This window comes from Lygodium microphyllum, chromosome 13 (genome assembly GCF_053477565.2).
Source record: "Lygodium microphyllum isolate KBCC chromosome 13, Lygodium_microphyllum_v1.1.10, whole genome shotgun sequence".
NCBI lineage: Eukaryota > Viridiplantae > Streptophyta > Polypodiopsida > Schizaeales > Lygodiaceae > Lygodium > Lygodium microphyllum.
Window position 1 is genome coordinate 100,040,433 of NC_141147.1, and position 21,091 is coordinate 100,061,523.

Sequence of the window (21,091 nt, forward strand, 5' to 3'; positions counted from 1 at the left end):
AACGATGAGACCGAGATACCGTGTCCATGGCTCCACAGCATCCACCAGAGCTTGAGCCACGCTCCCTGGAAGGGCCACGAGAGCGAGGAGTCGCATCTATATCCCGTGTCGACCGCGGGCTCACTGCCTCTATATCTCTGCAGCATCCACCTGACCCCGAAGCACTCCCTTCCTCTGGCACAAGTTGTGAGCGTTGAGCTCGTCTGCTCGAAGCTGAAGCATCCGATCGTGCTGAAGTAGATCTAGCAGAGCGCCCTGACGAAGACCGAGACAACTCCTGGTCTGCTATATCTCTGAATCTCGTGATCTGGTCTGGAGACATGCGTATGAAGATGTTCTGTAACTCCTCATTGCTCATCTCTCGACTCATCCTGCAAATGTCACCTACACAGACAAAAAATGATATTAGAATAATCAATTTAAATCATACAAAGCACAGTAATATAAATCATTTTTAAAAAAATCTCACTTAAAATGCATATCTTATGTATCCTTATAAGCGATTGGTCAATGAATTGAGTAAGTGGATGCTCCAAGTATGAAGTATCCTATGGTCCCATGCTAATCTCTTGACACAACTCCGCATACACTGGAAGGTCGATAGACATGTTACCACAAAAGAATGAGTCTATCTCATTCTCAAAGAATTCTTGGACTCCTGTATTTCCATCATTGTTAGCCGATACTAGCTCCAAGCTTTCGACGGCCTCCATCCCTTGCAATATCGACCCCTCTATTTACATATTATCTTCATCTATGCTCGGAACATCGCTTCGATCATATACTCTCACACTTCGGGGAGTTGAAGGTATAACATACCACCATCGAGGTTGTTGGGGGTTTGGATAGAAGATTACCTGTTCACAAACATGTACTAGAGAGTTGAAACCATTGTGACATAAACCATGTCGTAATACAATTAGCAAACAAATGAGTTCATGCACCTATTCACAATAGACCGGCAACACAAAGGTGTCGCGCAAATCCATCCATTTTTTTTCAGAATCTATTTCGAGAAATCTAGATGGACCTCGTCGAACTGTTGCTCCAGCTCCTCCAAGTACCACTTTGAACCAGTGCACATCGAATAGTATCATGGAGAAGCTACGATAATCCACCGTAACAATAATTTGTAAGTTTCCAAAATACTCCATCTCATCCACAACCGTGTTTGGATCTGTTGCTCATCGCCGGCTCTCTTGCTCGAACCTTGCCATGATACCACAGTCCATTGTGGAGCGCATTTTGTCAATACGCTCCACGCGAAAGTGCTGTTCACACGACCACGTTGCACTATATATTTTGTACTGTACATTGAAACACTCAAATTAGATATCGCATATAAAATTTAGATACGATAGATTCTAAACCCCTCATCACCTTTGGACTACATCCCCTCGAGAATTCCCACTCCTCCATTGAGACCTCTGTCCCTTCGTGAGACGCTGCAGTCAAAGCTCCATGCAACCATCGTGTTGACATGAACCGCGGCATCTCCTCCATGCCTTCAGGATATCGAATCGGTCGATGACGTGTACTACGTCGGAATTCAACTCACGCTTCCTCTCGATCTTGCCTAGCGATCTGGTACTTGGCGAGCCACGTCTCCATAGAGGGATGGTGCAACATACAAAAGTGATTCACCTTCTCCTCCATTGAGGCATCCATTCTTTTTTCTCATTAGGGCCAAAAACGCTTCAAAAAATGCACTTTTGTTAATCACGGGATTAAGAAAAGGGCCAAAGAGAGTTCGCCACGTGTGCAAGAATATGGTATTCTTGTCTCCTCTTTTTTAGAGATAGTGGAGCCCATTTCGTGATTCTCTCTTCTTTTTTAGCCAAAACCCCTAAAGTCTGACATGTTTTGGAGTCCCAAAGACGTTATTTACTTACAAATCTGACAAAATACGTGACAGAGATGTGATGAAATTAATAATGAGTTTTTTGAAAGTCGGGAGATCTTTCAATATTGTTTTTGGCGCCCAATACATACTCATTTGTATTCTTGGCGCTACTTTTTAGTTCATTCACCCCTCTTTGAGCTTCTTTCTTTGCGCTTTCATTCTTTTCATGGCTTCCTCCAGGCGCCCTTCTCATTTGATACACTCTTGCATGGTCTATAGCCAGGGAGCAGATGGAAATTTTGAGCCCAAAACCTTTGCTGTAAACGATTGGGTTACCATGCTGCCATCTTGCAAGGGCTCTCATAAGGTGAAAAGAAGAAAATGAGATGATATAAAACATCACTGGAAGGGGCGTATCATTGCCTTCAAAATTATGCTCGAAGGCTGGTTTGTCAAGGTGCAACATGTTTACATGGCCAAGGATATGCATTTGCCTCCAAACGAATGTGTTCCCCAACAAACACATTGTAAGTTATTAGTTGAATAACGTATATAATTCTTTTCCATTTATGCAAGTTCTAACAAACGGTTCGTCATTGTAGATATATTTCCGTCAACAAGTATTGAATGGCAACCTGTGGAAAGCCTAAGTGGGACTTTCCATGCCATTCATAAGGTATTGGCAGACATTATTTATGCCGACCAAACTGTGTCTTTTTTTAGTGAATGCAAGGTTTTTATATATTATGCACAGTATGTGGTTCCCTCTAAAGCGGATAGGTATGGGAATATCGAAGATTTGCCATTGCCAAGTCTTTCATCTCTAAACTGGGAGATTCCTGACAAGGTAACGGTGCAGAGTTTCAAATTCAAAATATCTCAGGATATTAAAAAGTCCATGACAGCTGGAAGGATCTCAAGAAGAATACGTTTATCATGGTTTGTACCCCTCCATATCTTCGTGGCTTGCTTCAAAACAGCAAATTTACAAAGAACGAAGGTATCTTGGCTAAGTAGAAACTTTTCGGAAGAGGAGCCTGCCAGCACTGTGAGAAAAAATGTAACAAGTTGGTAAAAAGGGGTCCCTAAAAAAACCAACAATATGAAAGAGACTTACATTTACTCCATCTATCTTGAGTATCTTTGAATCTATTGTCCTGCAGACATTTGAAAAGCACTCTTTTTCCATAAGTATATGTATGACTTTGTGACTTTGCAATGGTACTTCTTGCTAGAGAGAGTTATATGGTTTTCTAGGATCAACAATATCATATGTGGTGTACAAGAAGGTAGTCAGGAGCCTGCCAGCACTACAAATGGAAACATGTAACTAAAATAGATAATCAAATAAAATAAATAATTAACCAAAAAGCAAGCAGTATTCCATTCAACCCACATTCTTCCTTGGCCATGGATACCACTTAGAGAGTTCATGAGGATAATTTCTCTGGTGAGTGTATCCGATGTAATAAAAAAATTTATGGTAGTTGTGATGGAATCAAAAGCTTTGAAAGACATTGTTATATTTGAACTAAATCTAAAAAAAAATACATTGTTATATTTGAACAAAATCTCAAAAAAATTTCCATTGATAACAGTGGATCAACAATACACATAATTTTCGAGATTTATTGGCTAAGAGATGCAATCAATGTCCTAAAGCTAATAGCAAAAATAAAGGAGTGTTATTTGCAATCAATAGCATCATTATTCTATATACTAAAATTTTTTAGAGTCAAAATGCCTTACCTTATGCAATAATAAACTACAGAATCTAACAATTAAATATCCTTTTTACAACTAGCATGGACTTGTCCTCATGAGATATGCTAAGATAGTCCTCTTCCTCAGAAGTGCAAGAAACATTAATAACCATTTGCCCATAATTAACAGGTCCAATTACATCGATTTTTCTCTTGCAAACATCATTCTCGGTACCTTATTCTGCTAATCATATTAAAATCTTTATTCATTAGGGTGATCTTATGAGCATGAGCAGCAACAATGTAAGGATAATTCATAAATTCATAAAGTCAACCATGTGAGGATAAGTTGATATGACGCGAGAGCAGCAAAGCCAAATTTTCGCAGGGTCATATTCGCACCGTATTGTGGAGCAGTTCATACGGCGCGAGCGTGGCAAAAAGCATAATGTTTGGTACTATACTTTTCGCTGCATATCATGGATGACTTGATATGGTGCAAGAGTGGCACAACAAAATCTCCGTAGGGGTCCTCCTCCCTCAGTATCGTGAAGGAGTAAACATGCGCGTGCAAAGTACATCCCCCTTGTAATGACTTATTTTTTGTGAGATCTTAAACCTATCAAAAAAATTCAAAAAAATTTCCATGAGTTTATTAGGCTTTGAAAAATTTTTAGGAATTTTTTCAGATTTTTTTGAGCTCATTTGCTATTTTTAAAAATATTTTTAAGCAAAAAAGGCCTAAAAAAGACCTTAAAAATCACAAAAAAAACCACCAAAAAATAGCATGGCCGATACGGCGCGAATATGGGTATCCGAGCGCCTCGGATACCCATATTCGCGCCGTATCGGCCATGCTATTTTTTGGTGGTTTTTTTTGTGATTTTTAAGGTCTTTTTTAGGCGCGAATATGGGTATCCGAGCGCCTCGGATACCCATATTCGCGCCGTATCGGCCATGCTATTTTTTGGTGGTTTTTTTTGTGATTTTTAAGGTCTTTTTTAGGCCTTTTTTGCTTAAAAATATTTTTAAAAATAGCAAATGAGCTCAAAAAAATCTGAAAAAATTCCTAAAAATTTTTCAAAGCCTAATAAACACATGGAAATTTTTTTGAATTTTTTAAAGCTCTTTTTCTATTTTAAAAATATTTCTAAGCAAAAAATGCCTAAAAGAGACCCAAAAAATCACAAAAAAACCACCCAAAAATAGCATTGCCGATACAACGCGAATATGGTACCCCCTCGGATTCATCAAATTTTAACTTTCTTCTACCCCCACTGTCCTTCCCATATACACTCTTCTTGCAGTTTGCTTTGTCCTTGCCATCCAGAAAAAGCAATAATAACAACCAGAAGGACAATAACTGAAAGAGAAATTGGCGAGGAAAGTGACGAAATAAGCAAACCCAATACGACGCGATATGAACAAAGCCAACACAATGGAACAGCGCCTTCGCTCCGTATTGGAGATCACATGCCGATACGGCGCGATATGGAGGAGACGAGCAGACCGTTTGGACGCTATCGCTCCGTATTGGAGATCACATGCCGATACGGCGCGATATGGAGGAGACGAGCAGACCGTTTGGACGCTATCGCTCCGTATTGGAGATCACATGCCGATACGGCGCGATATGGAGGAGACGAGCAGACCGTTTGGACGCTATCGCTCCGTATTGGAGATCACATGCCGATACGGCGCGATATGGAGGAGACGAGCAGACCGTTTGGACGTCATCGCTCCGTATTGGAGATCACATGCCGATACGGCGCGATATGGAGGAGACGAGCAGACCGTTTGGACGCTATCGCTCCGTATTGGAGATCACATGCCGATACGGCGCGATATGGAGGAGACGAGCAGACCGTTTGGACGCTATCGCTCCGTATTGGAGATCACATGCCGATACGGCGCGATATGGAGGAGACGAGCAGACCGTTTGGACGCTATCGCTCCGTATTGGAGATCACATGCCGATACGGCGCGATATGGAGGAGACGAGCAGACCGTTTGGACGCTATCGCTCCGTATTGGAGATCACATGCCGATACGGTGCGATATGGAGGAGACGAGCAGACCGTTTGGACGCTATCGCTCCGTATTGGAGATCACATGCCGATACGGCGCGATATGGAGGAGACGAGCAGACCGTTTGGACGCTATCGCTCCGTATTGGAGATCACATGCCGATACGGCGCGATATGGAGGAGACGAGCAGACGGGTTGGACGGTATCGCTCCGTATTGGAGGTTAGATGCCGATACAGCGCAAAAAGGAGGAAACGAGCACACCGTTTTGAAGCTATCGCTCCGTATTCTGAGCACTCCTCAAGCTCGTGTGACCACCTTTGTTGTGGCTCTAGCGCTTCTTACTGGGAACACCGATACAGCGCGAGGGGGCCTATCCGTCTGAATCGTTTCTCTCTTATCGCGCCGTATCATCAGAAGTTGTAAACATATCTGAACCCATAGAATTCCTAGGGTCCAAGGTTTCTTCTCCAGGAACTGGTAAAAGAAGAAGGCTTTCAAAACGCTCAAGTGCATCAACATCTGATCAGCCTGTGCATTCTTTTTCCTCTCCATCCTCTGCCACCAGTGTGAGAAAGCCAAGTACATCTCCAGGGAAGCGAACGTCGGTAGTGAGAGGTCAAGGAGTATCAGAGCTCATTGATATCACTCCATCAGAGAGGCTACTTGATTTTATGCTTCAGAATGGAATGGATCTCTCATTCTATGGAGTTGTGAAAAATATTTTTAATCCTGATTGGGAACTTGACAAAGTTCTGAAATCTTGTGAAAAATATATTGAGGAGGCTTTTTTGGAGTTTGAAACTCTTGCAGGTCCTTCTGTTGAAGTTGGCACAATTGAATATGTCCATGTTCCCATTGGGTCAACAGGAAATGAAAAGGCAGTATTTTCTAGAAAGTGCAGGGCCCACTCTCTGAGAGGTTTCATTCAACAGACATATTTTGCTGCACTCATTCCAAAAACTGAAAGATGATGAGAAAATCTGATGCTTTTATTGTTAAAGAATTTCCAATTTTGGAAGAGAGGAGTCTGAATATGTTAAAGAATTGACTAACACCAATGAGACAGCATCATCAATTAATTTATGGAATCCGTTTAAATTGGAGTACGATGAAAATCAAGTGGTAAGATAATTTTGAATTTGCTTTTATACATTGGTAGGTTTACATTTCATGCTCATTCAGTATGGGTTTTATTTGCAGTTGGAGATTGCTGATACAGATAACTTCTTGGGGCGTGGCAAAGGATCGAGAGCTGCTAGTAACACCACCAAAGACATTGCACTCGGCCACTACTTGGCTAGGATTGACCCTGAATCCTTTTTTGTACTTCATAGTAGTTTCTCAGAGGATACAGCATGGCCGATACTTTGTATTAAAGCTCTTACAAGGCTTCTAGGTTTCTCAGGATTACAATATAATGCCAACAAAGTAATGTTTTTGGAAAAGACTGCAGCAATTAGGATTTTTGGCTACGGTCCAGGTTACTCTGCTTCTAGAGCAGGATACTTTTTGGCGTTTTCATCCTACGCCTTAGCTGCAGACAGAACTGATGTAAAATCTATAGCTGGCTACAAGAGAAAAAAATTTCTACGTTATAGAGGAAAGATTCCTGAGGAGGAAGAGAATGTGAGAGTTTTGGAAAACTAGCTTTGTATATATTCTTTCTTATATATAAAAGTGTGATTGCTCATGTGTCATTGCCGTCTTTTATTTGCATTCTTTGAAGTTGTCGTCGAAAAAACCAGTTGAATAGCTCCTCCAAAGCATTGCTTTTTGTAACTCCTCCCCCATGCCTTGTGCTTCAAAAATAACTTGTGCGTGCTTGATAGTGGGATTTTTCCATGCCTTGGTTGCTATATGTTGCTAAGGGGCCATGCTCCTCCACAAAGAAAGGTCCATGAATATGAAGAATATGCTGCAATACAAAGTAACACAAATTTTATACCAATTGAAAAACCTATCAAAATAAACCGATATTAAATAATTATTACTTTACCAGATAAAAAGTGATATCTTTTTCTCCCCATGCCTCTTTAATCGCCTGAACAAGCTTTGTGATTGATCTTTTGAACTCTTCCGCATATGTATATGTTGTCTTATGTTGCCTGAGGAGTTTCAGAAAAACATCAAGGTGTATCTAAAATTTTTGTTTGTGTAGTTTCTAGTGCTTTTTTCATTTCGTGCACTTGAGCTATATATGTGTAAGATGCAGAGTATAACCTCATACAGTAGCCAAGCATTCCATTGTAACCTTCTCCAGCATATCTTATATAGTCATGGACATTCAAAAAAGGAGGTGGTTTACCTGTAGAAGGATCCCTGGGATAGATATTTCCATCCACCCACAAATCTATATGCTTCATTCCTTGTGTTCGCAACCTGTTGGCTTCAATCTCATCTATCAATACTCGATGATGTATACTTCTCCAAGATGTGTAAGTCGGATCTAGCTGAATAGATAGCTTGTATTTATGTGTGCTTGCGCCTGTGTTATTTGAAGTAGTATTGCTAGACATTCTAGCAAATGAACCGAGCAAGAATCTCACAGTGATAGAAAGCAAGTGCAGCAAAAGGAATGGTAAAAGAGAATAGTGTATAGAAAGAAAACGCCGGAGCAAACAAATGCGAAGTTCGTACAAAAATCTCGAAAATACAAAATCTCTCGAGTTCCAAGACAATAAACGGCCGAAAAGGTGACCCCTGACCTGGATTAAAAGATGAGGGCAATTAATGGCCGACCTCTTCAATGAACCAAATATTCTCTCATTAATCACATCTGGACAACCAAATTTAGAGGTTTTATTCTTCCTAAACCTCAACTAATTAGCAACTTAATCACTTTCTTACAAGTGCCATTTTTGAAGCGTTTTTGGCCCTAATGACCCCATTTCCAACCACCACATCTCCAGTCAGTCTATCATCGTCCTTCAGCAACTATAGCATTTCATTGTCTAGATCCACCGTTGGTAGCCATTGTGAAATATGCACTAGCGCCTCAGACACAACCAACCTTTAGCCATGCTACCTTCTGGCCGAGCTCGTTGTCGCACAAAGCCTTTCAGGGTTTTCATGAAGCACTCCAAGAAGAACATCCATCGCGTATGGATAGGTCCAGCAATCTCCACTTCATCTACAAGATGCACAAGAAGGTGGATTTGTATTGTGAGCATGCTGGTGGGCAGGTATTTCTCAAAGAGACAGACTGTCTCCACTGCTCTCCGCCTCACGGATTCAATAAAGGACGTCTTAATCTCCTTCTGTGAGATCCATTGCACCAAATTCGACAACCTGTAAATGGCCCCGCGTATTTCTGGATTAAGACATCCTGCAATCGCGATCGGTAGTACAAACATTATGAATAATGACTACACTCCAAATAGCAAAATGTGCACGCCAATTACAATCCATTCGTAGTACAAACGTGACATATCTTATGCAAATTATGGGATTTTAGCCCTGATAATTGGTCATCTTTAGAAGATGCGGACCTGAGAGAACACATCATACCCGTCGGAGTGCGGATAGACTTGATTACTTACTTCACAATGCGATCTTCTTTAGTAGACAAAACCCAAGGAGCACGAGGAAGCTGCACGCAACCATCAGCACTCGACTGCGGCCAAAGCGCCTCCATCTTACCTACCTCCTTCAAATCCATTCGTGCCCCTATAGTGTCTCTCTTTCCTGTGATCTGGTCCCATAGCAAGCTGCTCACATTCTTGAAAATATGCATGGGATCCAACAAGTGGTTGACCTGTAAGTGGGTTCAATATGGCAACTCGTAGAAAACTGAGAACCGCCGCATTCCGTTTGGATGTGATTCCGCGTGGACCATTTTCAGCTCGTATTAGCTTGCGGCGTTCATACGTGTTGGAGGTTGTCCAAGGAAACCTTCCCTGAGTTCATAATCCTCTGGCAAGAAAGCAACCTGTCCTTGATATACCATCTTCTTCATGGTTTGTGACCTTCGGGAGTCTAACTCTGGCCTGCACAATGGACATGCATAATAACCTGAGGTAATCAAACCTGTTCCAACACCACGACCCAGTGAATACTTGCTTGAACGAGATAAAATATAGATATTATCAACGAGAATGGATGCCTACTCACCTGAGCACTCTCTGAATCCCAGAAAGTCATGCATCGTCCACATGAGAATGGCTCGAATATTGGCTGACCGCCAACCATCGCGCCTGCTCATATCTTGCACGGTACACGTCCATATTTTTGACTTTGTAGCGGCCGGGGACGAGTAAGCTAAGGATGAGATGTCCTTTCTTCGTAGAAAGCCATGGAGAGATATTGTAGTTAACAAGGACTATAGGCCACACACTGTAAGACAACAAACAATTTGTTTTTGTTATCATTCTTTTCTTTTCTTAGATTGTTATCCTCTCCTTCCATCTCTCTCTTTTTCTATGACCTAGCATATAGTATCATAGAACACTAGTATTTAGTACCTAGTACTCAGTACCTAGCACATAATATCATAGCATCTTAGTATCTAGCACCTAGTACTCTAGTATCATAGTGCCAAGTACCCAGTACTTGTTGAGATATCGAGCTCCACTCGTGATATGCCAGGGTAACTGTTGTGCATTTATGTCACCGACTTGTCAGTTTTGCAGATGGGGTTGGTATACCGCCCATGAATAATAGCTAGATGACAGCTATCCTTATCTACTCTAGTTCGTGGTTCAGTTAGCATGCCACCTTAGTTAGTTGAGTTTGGTTTGAGACCCATATATAGGATTCTTCACTTTCTTTGTATGAGAGTTCTTTTGGCTTACACAACTAAGAAGAGGAAAACTGTTTTCAGCCTCCACCTTTGTGTGTATTCCCCCATTGTGCAAGCAAGAAAGCTACAAGTGAGACTCCTTCCTTCTCTCCCACAATCTTGACATGGTATCAGAGCCTTGTTCGTGGTAAGGAGCTCAAGAAAGCAAGCCAAGTTCGCGGTGTTCTGGTAAGAGGACCAGTGTTGCTTTCATTTTTCTGTTTTGGGAGCAAGTCTCTGCAAGTAGCACAGCCGGAAAGTGCAAGAGTGCATTGTCTCAGGTTGAGACGCCCTTCGCGGTGAAGCAAGAGGGCAGTATATGCTGCAGGAAAGGGCTTTAGCCTTTGGTGACCCTTTTTTTTGATTTGAGACCATTTCGGGGCCTGTTTTGGAGGCGGAAGTTTTCTGCACGCACTCAGGAAAAGACCCTATTTTATGTTGTGCGACCACTGTTCTACAGGTCGGTGAAAAGTTACTATAAAAATTGCATCGTATGCTTGTGCGCAGAGACATTGGGAGTTACAGAATCATCCTTGTTGCATGTTGATGCAAAATCGTCACTAGGAAGTGACTGTGTGGTCAAATACCACTTTCGTCAGTTTTGCAGATTTGCCCTTGTGAGGCTGAAGTTGTGTTCTTTGCAGTGACAGAATTTTTTTGCAGTGTTCTGTAATGGCGTCTGATTCTCTTTCACAGATTGTCACTGAAAAGCTTGACAAGAACAACTTCCAAGCATGGAAGTTTAGAATGACGAATTTCCTTATGGAAAAAGGATATTGGGAATTTGTTGCAGGAAATGAAGAAGAACCAGTTCTTCCTGATGTTCCCAATCAACAGCAAATGCAAGCATTTAAAGCATGGCATGAGAGAGCCAGGAAAGTTATGTACTGGCTATCTATTAGCATTTCAGACTCTATGATTGTGCATATTCAAGATGCAAATACGCCAAAGGAGGCATGGGATACTTTGTCAAAAATGTATAGCACAAATACGCAAGCCAGGAAAATGCAGCTCAAGCAAGAGTTGCAAAATGTGCAAAGAGAAAACATGAGCATCAATGACTACCACATGAAGGTGAAGAAGATTGCAGATGCACTTCTTCCATCGGGTCGCCAGTGGAAGATGATGATTTAGTTTCTGTGACCTTGAATGGTCTAGGAAAGGATTATGCACAGTTCCGAACATCCATTTCCGTCGGTGAAAAATTTCCTGATTTTGAGGAGTTGATTGCTCTTCTAATTTCTGAGGAGTAGAGAAATGGTGGTGCATCTTCTTCAGGAGGAACTTCAAAAGAAGCTATCTTCTACTCAAATGCTGGAAGAGGTAGAGACAGAGGTAGAGGAGGCCGTGGTAAAAATCAGAATATGCAGCAAACTCAAGAAAACCAGTCCTATGGAGGAGGATGTGGTAACTCTAGAGGCAAGGGGAGCCAAAGAGGTCGTGGTGGATGGCAAAGAGGCCAAAATGCAAACAACAATGTTGAATGCTACTACTGTGGTAAAATGGGTCAGATGGCTAAAGACTGCTATAAAAAGCAGAATGACATCATGAATGGGAAATTGCAACAAGGGAATTATGCATCTTCTAGTAGACATGGTGATGACAGAAATGAGCATTTGTTTATGGTGCAGCACATGAACAATTCTGTGACAAGTGCAGAAGAAAGCAACGATGTATGGTATGTTGACTTAGGTGCATCAAACCACATGACAGGTCATGCAGAATGAATGGAGGATGCAAGGAAAATGAAAAAACCAGGATTTGTGGAGATTGATGATGATACTGCACATCCTATTGTGCAGATTGGAAAAATTCATTTGTCTATGCAGGATGGGAAAAAGAAATACCTGTCTGATGTATTTCATGTTCCGAATATCAGCAAGAATCTGGTTTCTGTTGGTCAAATGGTTGAGCAGGGCTTGCAGGCCAGATTTAATCCTCATGGATGCTTTGTTGAGGATATGACAAATAAAGGTCGCTTGATAGCAAAAGGAAAGAAGAAGGGCAGAATGTTTACGTTGGATGCAGACATGTCTGAATTGAGTGCAGCAATGTTTGCACATGGGACCGGTGTAGTTGCAAATATTGATATCTGGCATAAACTCATTGGTCATGTTAATGTACAGCGACTTAAATCAATGCAGGCCCAAAATATTGTTGCAGGATTGCCTAAATTCAAGGTTGTAGAAATGCATAAGGTATGTGAAGCCTGTCAATTTGGAAAACAGGCAATCTAGAGAGTCAATGTGATCTGAGCCATTAGTACTAGTGTGACTTGCATGGATTATCCAAAAATACTAGATTTTTGGATAATTTTAGTCTATTTTTTATATTATTTATTGTAAAAATCTGAGAAAGTTAGAAAAAGGGTAGCAGGCTGTAGCATGCACCAAAGACGTGGGTGACAAGGACGCCTATGGTTTCCGTGGAGGAGTGTTGGATGCACGCTAGAGACCTAAATGCTTTTCCCACTCTGTTAGCTCCACATTGAGCTAATAGCAATTGAGGACAATTGCTATCCCACCTCGGAGGTATGATGCTAGGAGGCATATTTCACGGTGGATTCCGTGACCACGGTGGATTCCGTGAGGTTTTGCGATGGATTTTGTAAAATTTTATTACCGAGCCATTGGAATTAATCCACTCTGATGTGTGGACTACTAAAGCTGCATCTCTTGGAGGCTGTCATTATTTCGTCACTTTTATTGATGACTATAGCAGAAAAGTTTGGGTGTATTTTATGAAAAAGAAAAGTGAAGTTTTTGGGCATTTCAAAACTCTTAAAGCTATGGTTGAAAAAGAAACAGGTCTGCAAATAAAATGCCTAAGGTCAGATGGAGGGGGAGAGTACCTCTCAAATGGGTTTGCAAGGTTCCTGCAGGAGCATGACATAAAGCAGCAATATTCATGCAGTCATATCCCACAACAAAATGGAATTACAGAAAGGAAAAATAGGTATATTGGAGAGGTATCTCATGCCATGCTCAATGAAAAAGACTTGCCAGATTTTTACTGGGCTGAAGCAGTTGCTACAGCAGTCTATATAATGAACAGGACTCCCACTGCAGCAATACATGGGATGACTCCAGAGGAGAGGCATACTGGTAGGAAACCAGATATTTCTCATTTGAAGATTTTTGGTTGCATTGCCTATATTCATGTGCCAGATGAGTTGAGATTCAAGTTGGATCCAAAAGCTGAGAAGTGCATCTTTATTGGTTACTCTCTACAGCAGAAAGGGTATAGATGCTATAACCCTTCTACTCATAAGTTTACAGTGAGCAGAGATGTTGTTTTTGATGAGATGAGTAGCTGGTATAAACTAGTAAATGTGATTGATGATGTAGATGCACAAAATGGTAATGTTGCACAGAATTCACAGCAACAGTCACAAAATATTAGTGGACCTGGAACGTCTTCTAGCAGTGGTTCACATTCTTCACCATGGACAGGCAGATTGAGATCAGGAGAATCTTCTCAAAGCAATGCAGATAGTGGTATTCAAGTATCACGAAAAGGAAAAGAGAAGGTAGATCAACCCATGTTTGATGTGATGTAGGTCACTCTTATGTGGATGGTGAATCTAGTGGCTCAGAACAGAGCATTGATGATGAGTTGGGTATTCCTTCTATTGTTATACCTAGAGTAAGGAAGACCAGGGATATTTTGAGAGCACCTGGGAGTGAACCTACTTTGCGCAAGTCTACCAGAGCTAGGTATCCTGTGAATAGGCTGAAATATGATGGATTTACAGCCATTCACTATGCCTATATGGTCAAAGTGATACAGGAACCAGAACCCACTTCTTTTGAGCAAGCCATGGGAAAAGAAAAATGGGAGAAAGCCATGGATGAAGAAATGGATGCCTTGGAAGCAAATGCTACATGGGAATTGGTACCCTTTCCTAAAGGTAAGAATGCAATTGGCTGTAAGTGGGTTTATAAGGTGAAGCACAATGAAGATGGTTCTGTGAACAGATACAAGGCAAGATTAGTAGTCAAGGGGTATGCACAAACATATGGTATTGATTATGAAGAAACATTCAGTCCAGTTGCAAGGATGGCAACCGTAATAGCAGTCATTGCTATGGTTGCATCAAAGGGATGGTCTTTACATCAGATGGATGTAAAGAATGCCTTCTTGCATGGTGATTTGCAAAAAGAGGTCTATATGGAGCAGCCACCAGGTTATGTGCATGATGTTCATCCTGAGTTTGTTTCCAGGTTTAAGAAAGCCTTGTATGGCTTGAAGCAAGCACCTAGAGCATGGTCTGACAAGATAGGACAGTATCTTGTCACTATTGGCTTTCAGATTTCCAAGGTAGATTTCTCACTTTATGTGAGAAAAACAGAGAAATGTATTATGCTGCTTGTCATTTATGTTGATGATTTGATTATCACAAGTGATAGTGATGAAGATATCCTTCATGTGAAAATGCTATTGAAGCAGAAGTTTGAGATGAAGGATTTGGGAGAGCTGCGTTATTTCTTGGGCATTGAGGTGATTAGATCACCAAGTGGGATATTGCTCTTACAGAGGCAGTATAGATTGGACATGCTGTCCAAAAATGGGATGACAGGCTGTAAGCCTATTTCAGTTCCTTTGGAGCAGAATGTGAAGCTGAGCGCAGATGCAAGTGAGCTTCTAGAAGACCCTACTATGTACAGACGCATAATAGGAAGTTTGATTTATATGACTATTACCAAGCCAGATTTGAGCTATGCTGTTGGATTGGTAAGTCAGTTTATGCAGGCTCCAAGGAAACCGCATTTGGATGCAGCTAGATGCATACTCAGGTATGTGAAGTCCACATTGCAGTATGCACTACTTTATGAGACTGGGGTTCAGATATAGTTGCATGGATACACTGATGCTGATTGGGCTGGTAGTATTTCTGATAGACGATCTACCAGTGGATATGTGTTCTCTTTTGGGAGTGCTGCAGTCACTTGGAGCAGCAAGAAACAGCCTACAGTTGCCTTGTTGAGCCACAGAGGCTGAGTACAGGGGCGCATCAATGGCTGCATGTGAGGTAGCTTGGTTGCATAAGCTACTTTATGATATGCATCAGCCTACAGATGGGCCAGTTGTCATTTATTGTGACAACATGAGTAGTATACACTTGGCAAATAACCCAGTCTATCATGCTAGAACAAAGCACATTGAGGTGCATTATTACTATGTGCGGGAGAGGGTTTTACTAGGTCTTATTGATCTAGTTTATGTCAGCATAGAGGATCAGGTAGCTAACATATTTACGAAGGCATTGGGCGCAGAGAAGCTACGCTCCCTCTCTCATTTCCTCTCCCTCCCTCGCCCTGACCCTCACCCACACCCTCTCTTTCTCTCTTTGCCTATTATGTTTAACATCTTATCTCTTTTTCTCTCTCCTCTCATTCTCTCTTTTTTTTTCTCTCCTCTCCCTCTCTCATTTCCTTTTGCTCTCTTCCTCTCCTTCTCTCATTTCCTCTCCCTCCCTCTCCCTCTCTCATTTCCCTATTACGTTTTCGTCTCCCCCCCTCTCCCTCTCCCTCTCCCTCTCTCATTCCCTCTCCCTCTTCCTCTCTCATTTCCTCTCTCTCTTCCTCCTCCTCCCTCTCCCATTTCCTCCCTCTCCCTCTCTTTAATTTCCCTCTCTTTCTCCCTCTCTCTCTCCCTCTCCCTCATTTCTTCTCCCTCTCTCATTATATATAAATTATACAAAAAATAAATAACACTACAAGATATAGACCTTATACCGACGTTTAAAGCGACGAAAATACAAACAACAAAATTTGCCCCCGTCGTCGCAAAAAGCGTCGTTATTAACGACGCCATAGAAACATCGGTATTGGCGTCACTATCAGCGTCGCATGATAGCGACGCCAATACTGACGCTAATAGCGACGGTTTGCGACGCGCATAGCGACGCCAATAACGACGCGAGCAGTAAAAGTTATGACGCTAATAGCGATGGTAACAGGGATAAAAAAAAATTTGTAGCAGGGCAACAAGCTGCCCTACCACATATAGCATTGTGTGCTTTATGAGAGCCATACAAAATAGTTTCTGCACTATTGTGTACAATGTGCTTGCAAACAAAAAGAATGTATACTGAAATCATAAAACTAATACATGAAATAAATACATGATCGCATAAAAAGCGATTGGTACAATCATGATAGGATATCACTAATACATAGAACATGTCTACATAGATCAAGCGACTCAAAAATAAAGGTGTGTGAGCTCCAGGGATCCAAGGGCGAGCTATGCATCCTCGTCCCCCGAAAGATCGTCCCGCCGCAAAGGAGCATCGAACGGATTCTGCAGAAAAAGAAACAACACATCAGTCCACCATACAATAATGCATTCAAATATCTCATGGTAACTACGGACAAGAAAGATGAGTGACTTACAGGGCCGCTGCATCTATACAATGGATCGATCAATGCATTGAGACTGTACTTCTCTGCATATCGAGTCTCAAGGCTAGAGGGATCGAGATTTGTAATGGAGTGCTGCAAAGAAAACAAAATGCTAACTGTTAGAAACGTGATTGTCAGTACAAAGAATATTTCAAAAAAATAAACAAGCAAAATAAAAGAAAAACTTACAAAGTCCTCCAAATATGTCCTATGGCCGCCACTCCCAAGATGATGGACCACTCCGGCCTCGAGTCGTTCCCTCGCCGCCTCATGCTATTGACTTCAACGTCCTGGAGAATCTGTAGCCTCGTCCCTCAATCGGCGCCAGTCGTCTGTATCTAACCACTCGGGCTTCGCAGCCCCACTCTTGATTGCCTTGCGTGCGTCGGATCGTCTGTGTGACATATATGCATGCATGCAATCCATCATCTAGCCCGTAGAGAATCTATCTACTGTGACTGGCACCGGAAACTCCTCGTGTAAAGATGCTACTATGTAGTCCTTGCTCCCCTCCGGTATGTTCTTCCAATGATCCAAGACGTTGTGCCAAAAAACTTGTTGGCACAACTCTCTCATGCGAGCCATCACCCTCCTCCCCTCATCATTCATGATGATGGCTCCTGACCTACTATCGACCAGATATCCATAATCCCTAGGAGTATGCCTAAGATGGGTCCTCTCCCATCTGCGTCCATGCTCCTGGGCATATCCAAGAGACCCCTCTGCATCCGGTGTACTGACGGGGGTAATCTCTCTCAGAGTGGCACCCAAAGGGGTGCCACCTGCTGACGATTGCGCAAAAGCCTAAGTAACTGGAGTAGACGTCCCTACAGGTATGACAAATCCTAGAGGTGACGCAGCTCCAGCTGAACGACAAGACGGAGACACCGCATCCGCATCTCCACATCATCCACCTGAGCCATGAGAGCGAGGAGTCGCACCTGTATCCCGTGTCAACCGCGGGCTCACTACCTCTATATCTCTACAGCATCCCCCTGACCCTGATCCCGATGCACTCCCTCCCTCTTGCCCAAGTCGTGAGCGTCGAGATCGTCTGCTCGAAGCTGAGTCATCCGATCACGCTGAATCAGATCTTGTAGAGCGCTCTGACGAAGAATGAGACAGCTCCTGGTCTGCCATCTCTCTAAATTTGGCGATCTAGTCTGGAGACATGTGTACGAAGATGTCCTGTAACTCCTCATCGCTCATCCCTCGACTCATCCTAAAAATGTCACCTGCACAGATAAAAAATGATGTTAGAATAATCAATTTAAATCATACAAAGCAAAGTAATATAAATCATTAAAAAAAAATCTCACTTAAAATGCATATCTTATGTACCCTTATAAGCGATTGGTCAACGAATTGAGTAAGTGGATGCTCCAAGTATGAAGTATCCTATGGTCCCATGTTAATCTCCTGACATAATTCTGCATACACTGGAAGGTCGGTAGACATGTCACCATAAAAGAATGAGTCCGCCTCATTCTCAAAGAATTCTTGGACTCCTGTATTTCCATCATTGTTAGCCAATGCTGGCTCCAAGCTTTCGACGGCCTCCACCCCTTGCAATATCGACCCCTCTATTTGCATATTATCTTCATCTATGCTTCGAACATCGTTTTGATCATATACTCTCGCACTTCGGGGAGTTGAAAGTATAACATACCACCATTGAGGTTGTCAAGGGTTTGGATAGAAGATTACTTGTTCACAAACACGTACAAGAGAGTTCAAACCATTGTGACATAAACCATGTCGTAATACAATTAGCAAGCAAATGACTCCATGCACCTGTTCACAATGGGCCGGAAACACAAAGGTGTCGTGCAAATCCATCCATTTTTTTTAAGAATCTATTTCGAGAAATCCAGATGAACCTCGTCGAATTGTTTCTCTAGCTTCTCCAAGTACCACTTTGAACCACTGCACATCGAATAGTATCATGGAGAAGCTACGGTAATCCACCGTAATAATACTTTGCAAGATTCCAAAATACTCCATCTCATCCACAACCGTGTTTGGATCCGTTGCCGGCTCTCTTGCTCGAACCTTGCCATGACACCACAGTCCATTGTAGAGCGCCATTTGTCAATACGCTCCATGCGAAAATGCCATCCATGCGACCACGCTGCACTATATATTTTGTACTGTACATTAAAACACTCAAATTAGATGTCGCATATAAAATTCCGATATGACAGATTCTAAAATCCTCATCACCATCGGACTACATCCCCTCGAGAATTTCCACTCCTCCATTGAGACCTCTGTCGCTTCCCGAGATGCTACGGTCAAGGCTCCATGCAAACCATTGCGTTGACATAAACCGCGGCATCTCCTCCATGCCTTCGAGATATCGAATCGGTCGATGATGCGTACTACGTAGGAATTCAGCTCGCGCTTTCTCTCGATCTTGCCTAGCGATCTGGTACTTGGCGAGGCACATCTCCGTAGAGGCATGGTGCAATATACAAAAGCAATTCACCTTCTTTTCCATTGAGGCATCCATTCTTTTTTCTATCCCATTTCCAACCACCACATCTCCAGTCAGTCTATCATCGTCCTTCAGCGACCATAGCATTTCATTGTCTGGTTCCACTATTGGTAGCCATTGTGAAATATGCACTAGCGCCTCAGACACCAACCAACCTTCGGCCATGCTACCTTCTGGCCGAGCTCGTTGTCACACAAAGCCTTTCAGGGTTTTCATGAAGTACTCCAAGAAGAACATCCATTGCGTATGGACAGGTCGAGCAATCTCCACTTCATCCACAACATGCACAAGAAGGTGGATTTGTATCGTGAGCATGCTGGTGGGTAGGTATTTCTCAAAGAGACAGACCATCTCCACTGCTCCCCGCCTCGCGGATTCAATAGAGGATGTCTTAATCTCCTTCTGTGAGATCCATTGCACCAAAGTCGACAACTTGTAAATGGCCCCGCGAATTTCTAGAGTAAGACATCCTACGATCGCGATCGATAGTACAAACTGCCACAAATGAGAAAGCATTATGAATAATGGCCACATTCCAAATAGCAAAATACCCACGCTAATTACAATCCATTGGTAGTACAAACCTGACATACCTTATGCCAATCATGGGATTTTAGCCCTGATAATTGGTCGTCTTTAGAAAATGCGGACCTGAGAGAATACATCATACCTGTCGGAGTGTGGATAGACTTGATTACTTGCTTCACAATGCACTTTTCTTTAATAAACAAAACCCAAGGAGTGCGAGGAAGCTGCACGCGACCATTAGTACTCGACTGTGGCCAAAACGCCTCCATCTTACCTACCTCCTTCAAATCCATTCGTGCCCCTATAGTGTCTCTCTTTCCTGTGATGTGATCCCATAACAAGCTGCCCACATTCTTGAAAATATGCATGGGATTGACCTGTAAGTGGGTCCAATATGGCAACTCGTAGAAACTCAGAACCGTCGCATTCCATTTGGATGTGATTCCACGTGGACCATTTTCAGCTCATACCAGCTTGCGGCATTCATACGTGTTGGAGCTTGTCCAAGGAAACCTTCCCTGAGTTCATGATCCTCCGGCAAGAAAGTAGCGTGTCCTTTATATACCATCTTCTTCATGGTTCGTGACCTTCGGGAGTTTAACTGTGGCCTGCACAATGGACATGTATGATAATCTGAGGTAACCAGACCTGTTCCAACACCATGACCTAGTGAATACTTGATTGAATGAGATAAAATATAGATATTACTAGTGAGAATGGAGGCCTGCTCACCTGAGCACTCTCCCAATCCCGGAAAGTCATGCATCGTCCACATGAGAATGGCTCGAATATTGGCTGACCGCGCCGACCATCGTGCCTTCTCACATCTTGCACAGTGACCCCCTCCTCCTACAAAATCTTAAGCTCATCGACTAATGGACGAAGATACACGTCCATATTTTTTACTTTGTAGCGGTCTGGGAAGAGCAAGCTAAGGATGAGATGTCCTTTCTTCGTAGAAAGCCATGGAGGGATGTTGTAGTTGACAATGACTATAGGCCACACACTGTAAGAAGTTGAGCGCAGACCGAATGGGTTCACGCCATCCATTGCGAGACCGAGCTGAAGATTCCTTGGCTCTCGCACAAAGCCCGGGAAGGTAGAGTCAATGTGGCTCGATGTGCGTGAATCCGCTAATATTCGTTGAACTCCATCCGTGGACCTGTTCTGTGCATGCCATGTTGTCAAGCTCGCCATGCCGGACGTATGAAATATGTGGTTTATGCAGGGAATGAGTGGAAAATGTCTGAGAACTTTTTGAGCCATAGTTTGCCCTTGCAAGTCCTGTCGATACCTGTGAGTACCA

At 42.6% G+C, this 21,091-nt stretch overlaps 1 protein-coding gene across 1 annotated transcript in view; it reads right to left on the reverse strand.

The window, feature by feature from the left end:
* Positions 1-21,091, reverse strand: part of LOC148026967 (long-chain-alcohol O-fatty-acyltransferase-like) — a 36,618-nt gene that overhangs the window by 4,017 nt on the left and 11,510 nt on the right. The window contains exon 3 of the mRNA XM_087690361.1: positions 10,572-10,588. Within this exon, the coding sequence (XP_087546487.1) occupies positions 10,572-10,588 (17 nt within the window). The remainder of the gene's footprint in view (positions 1-10,571; positions 10,589-21,091) is intronic.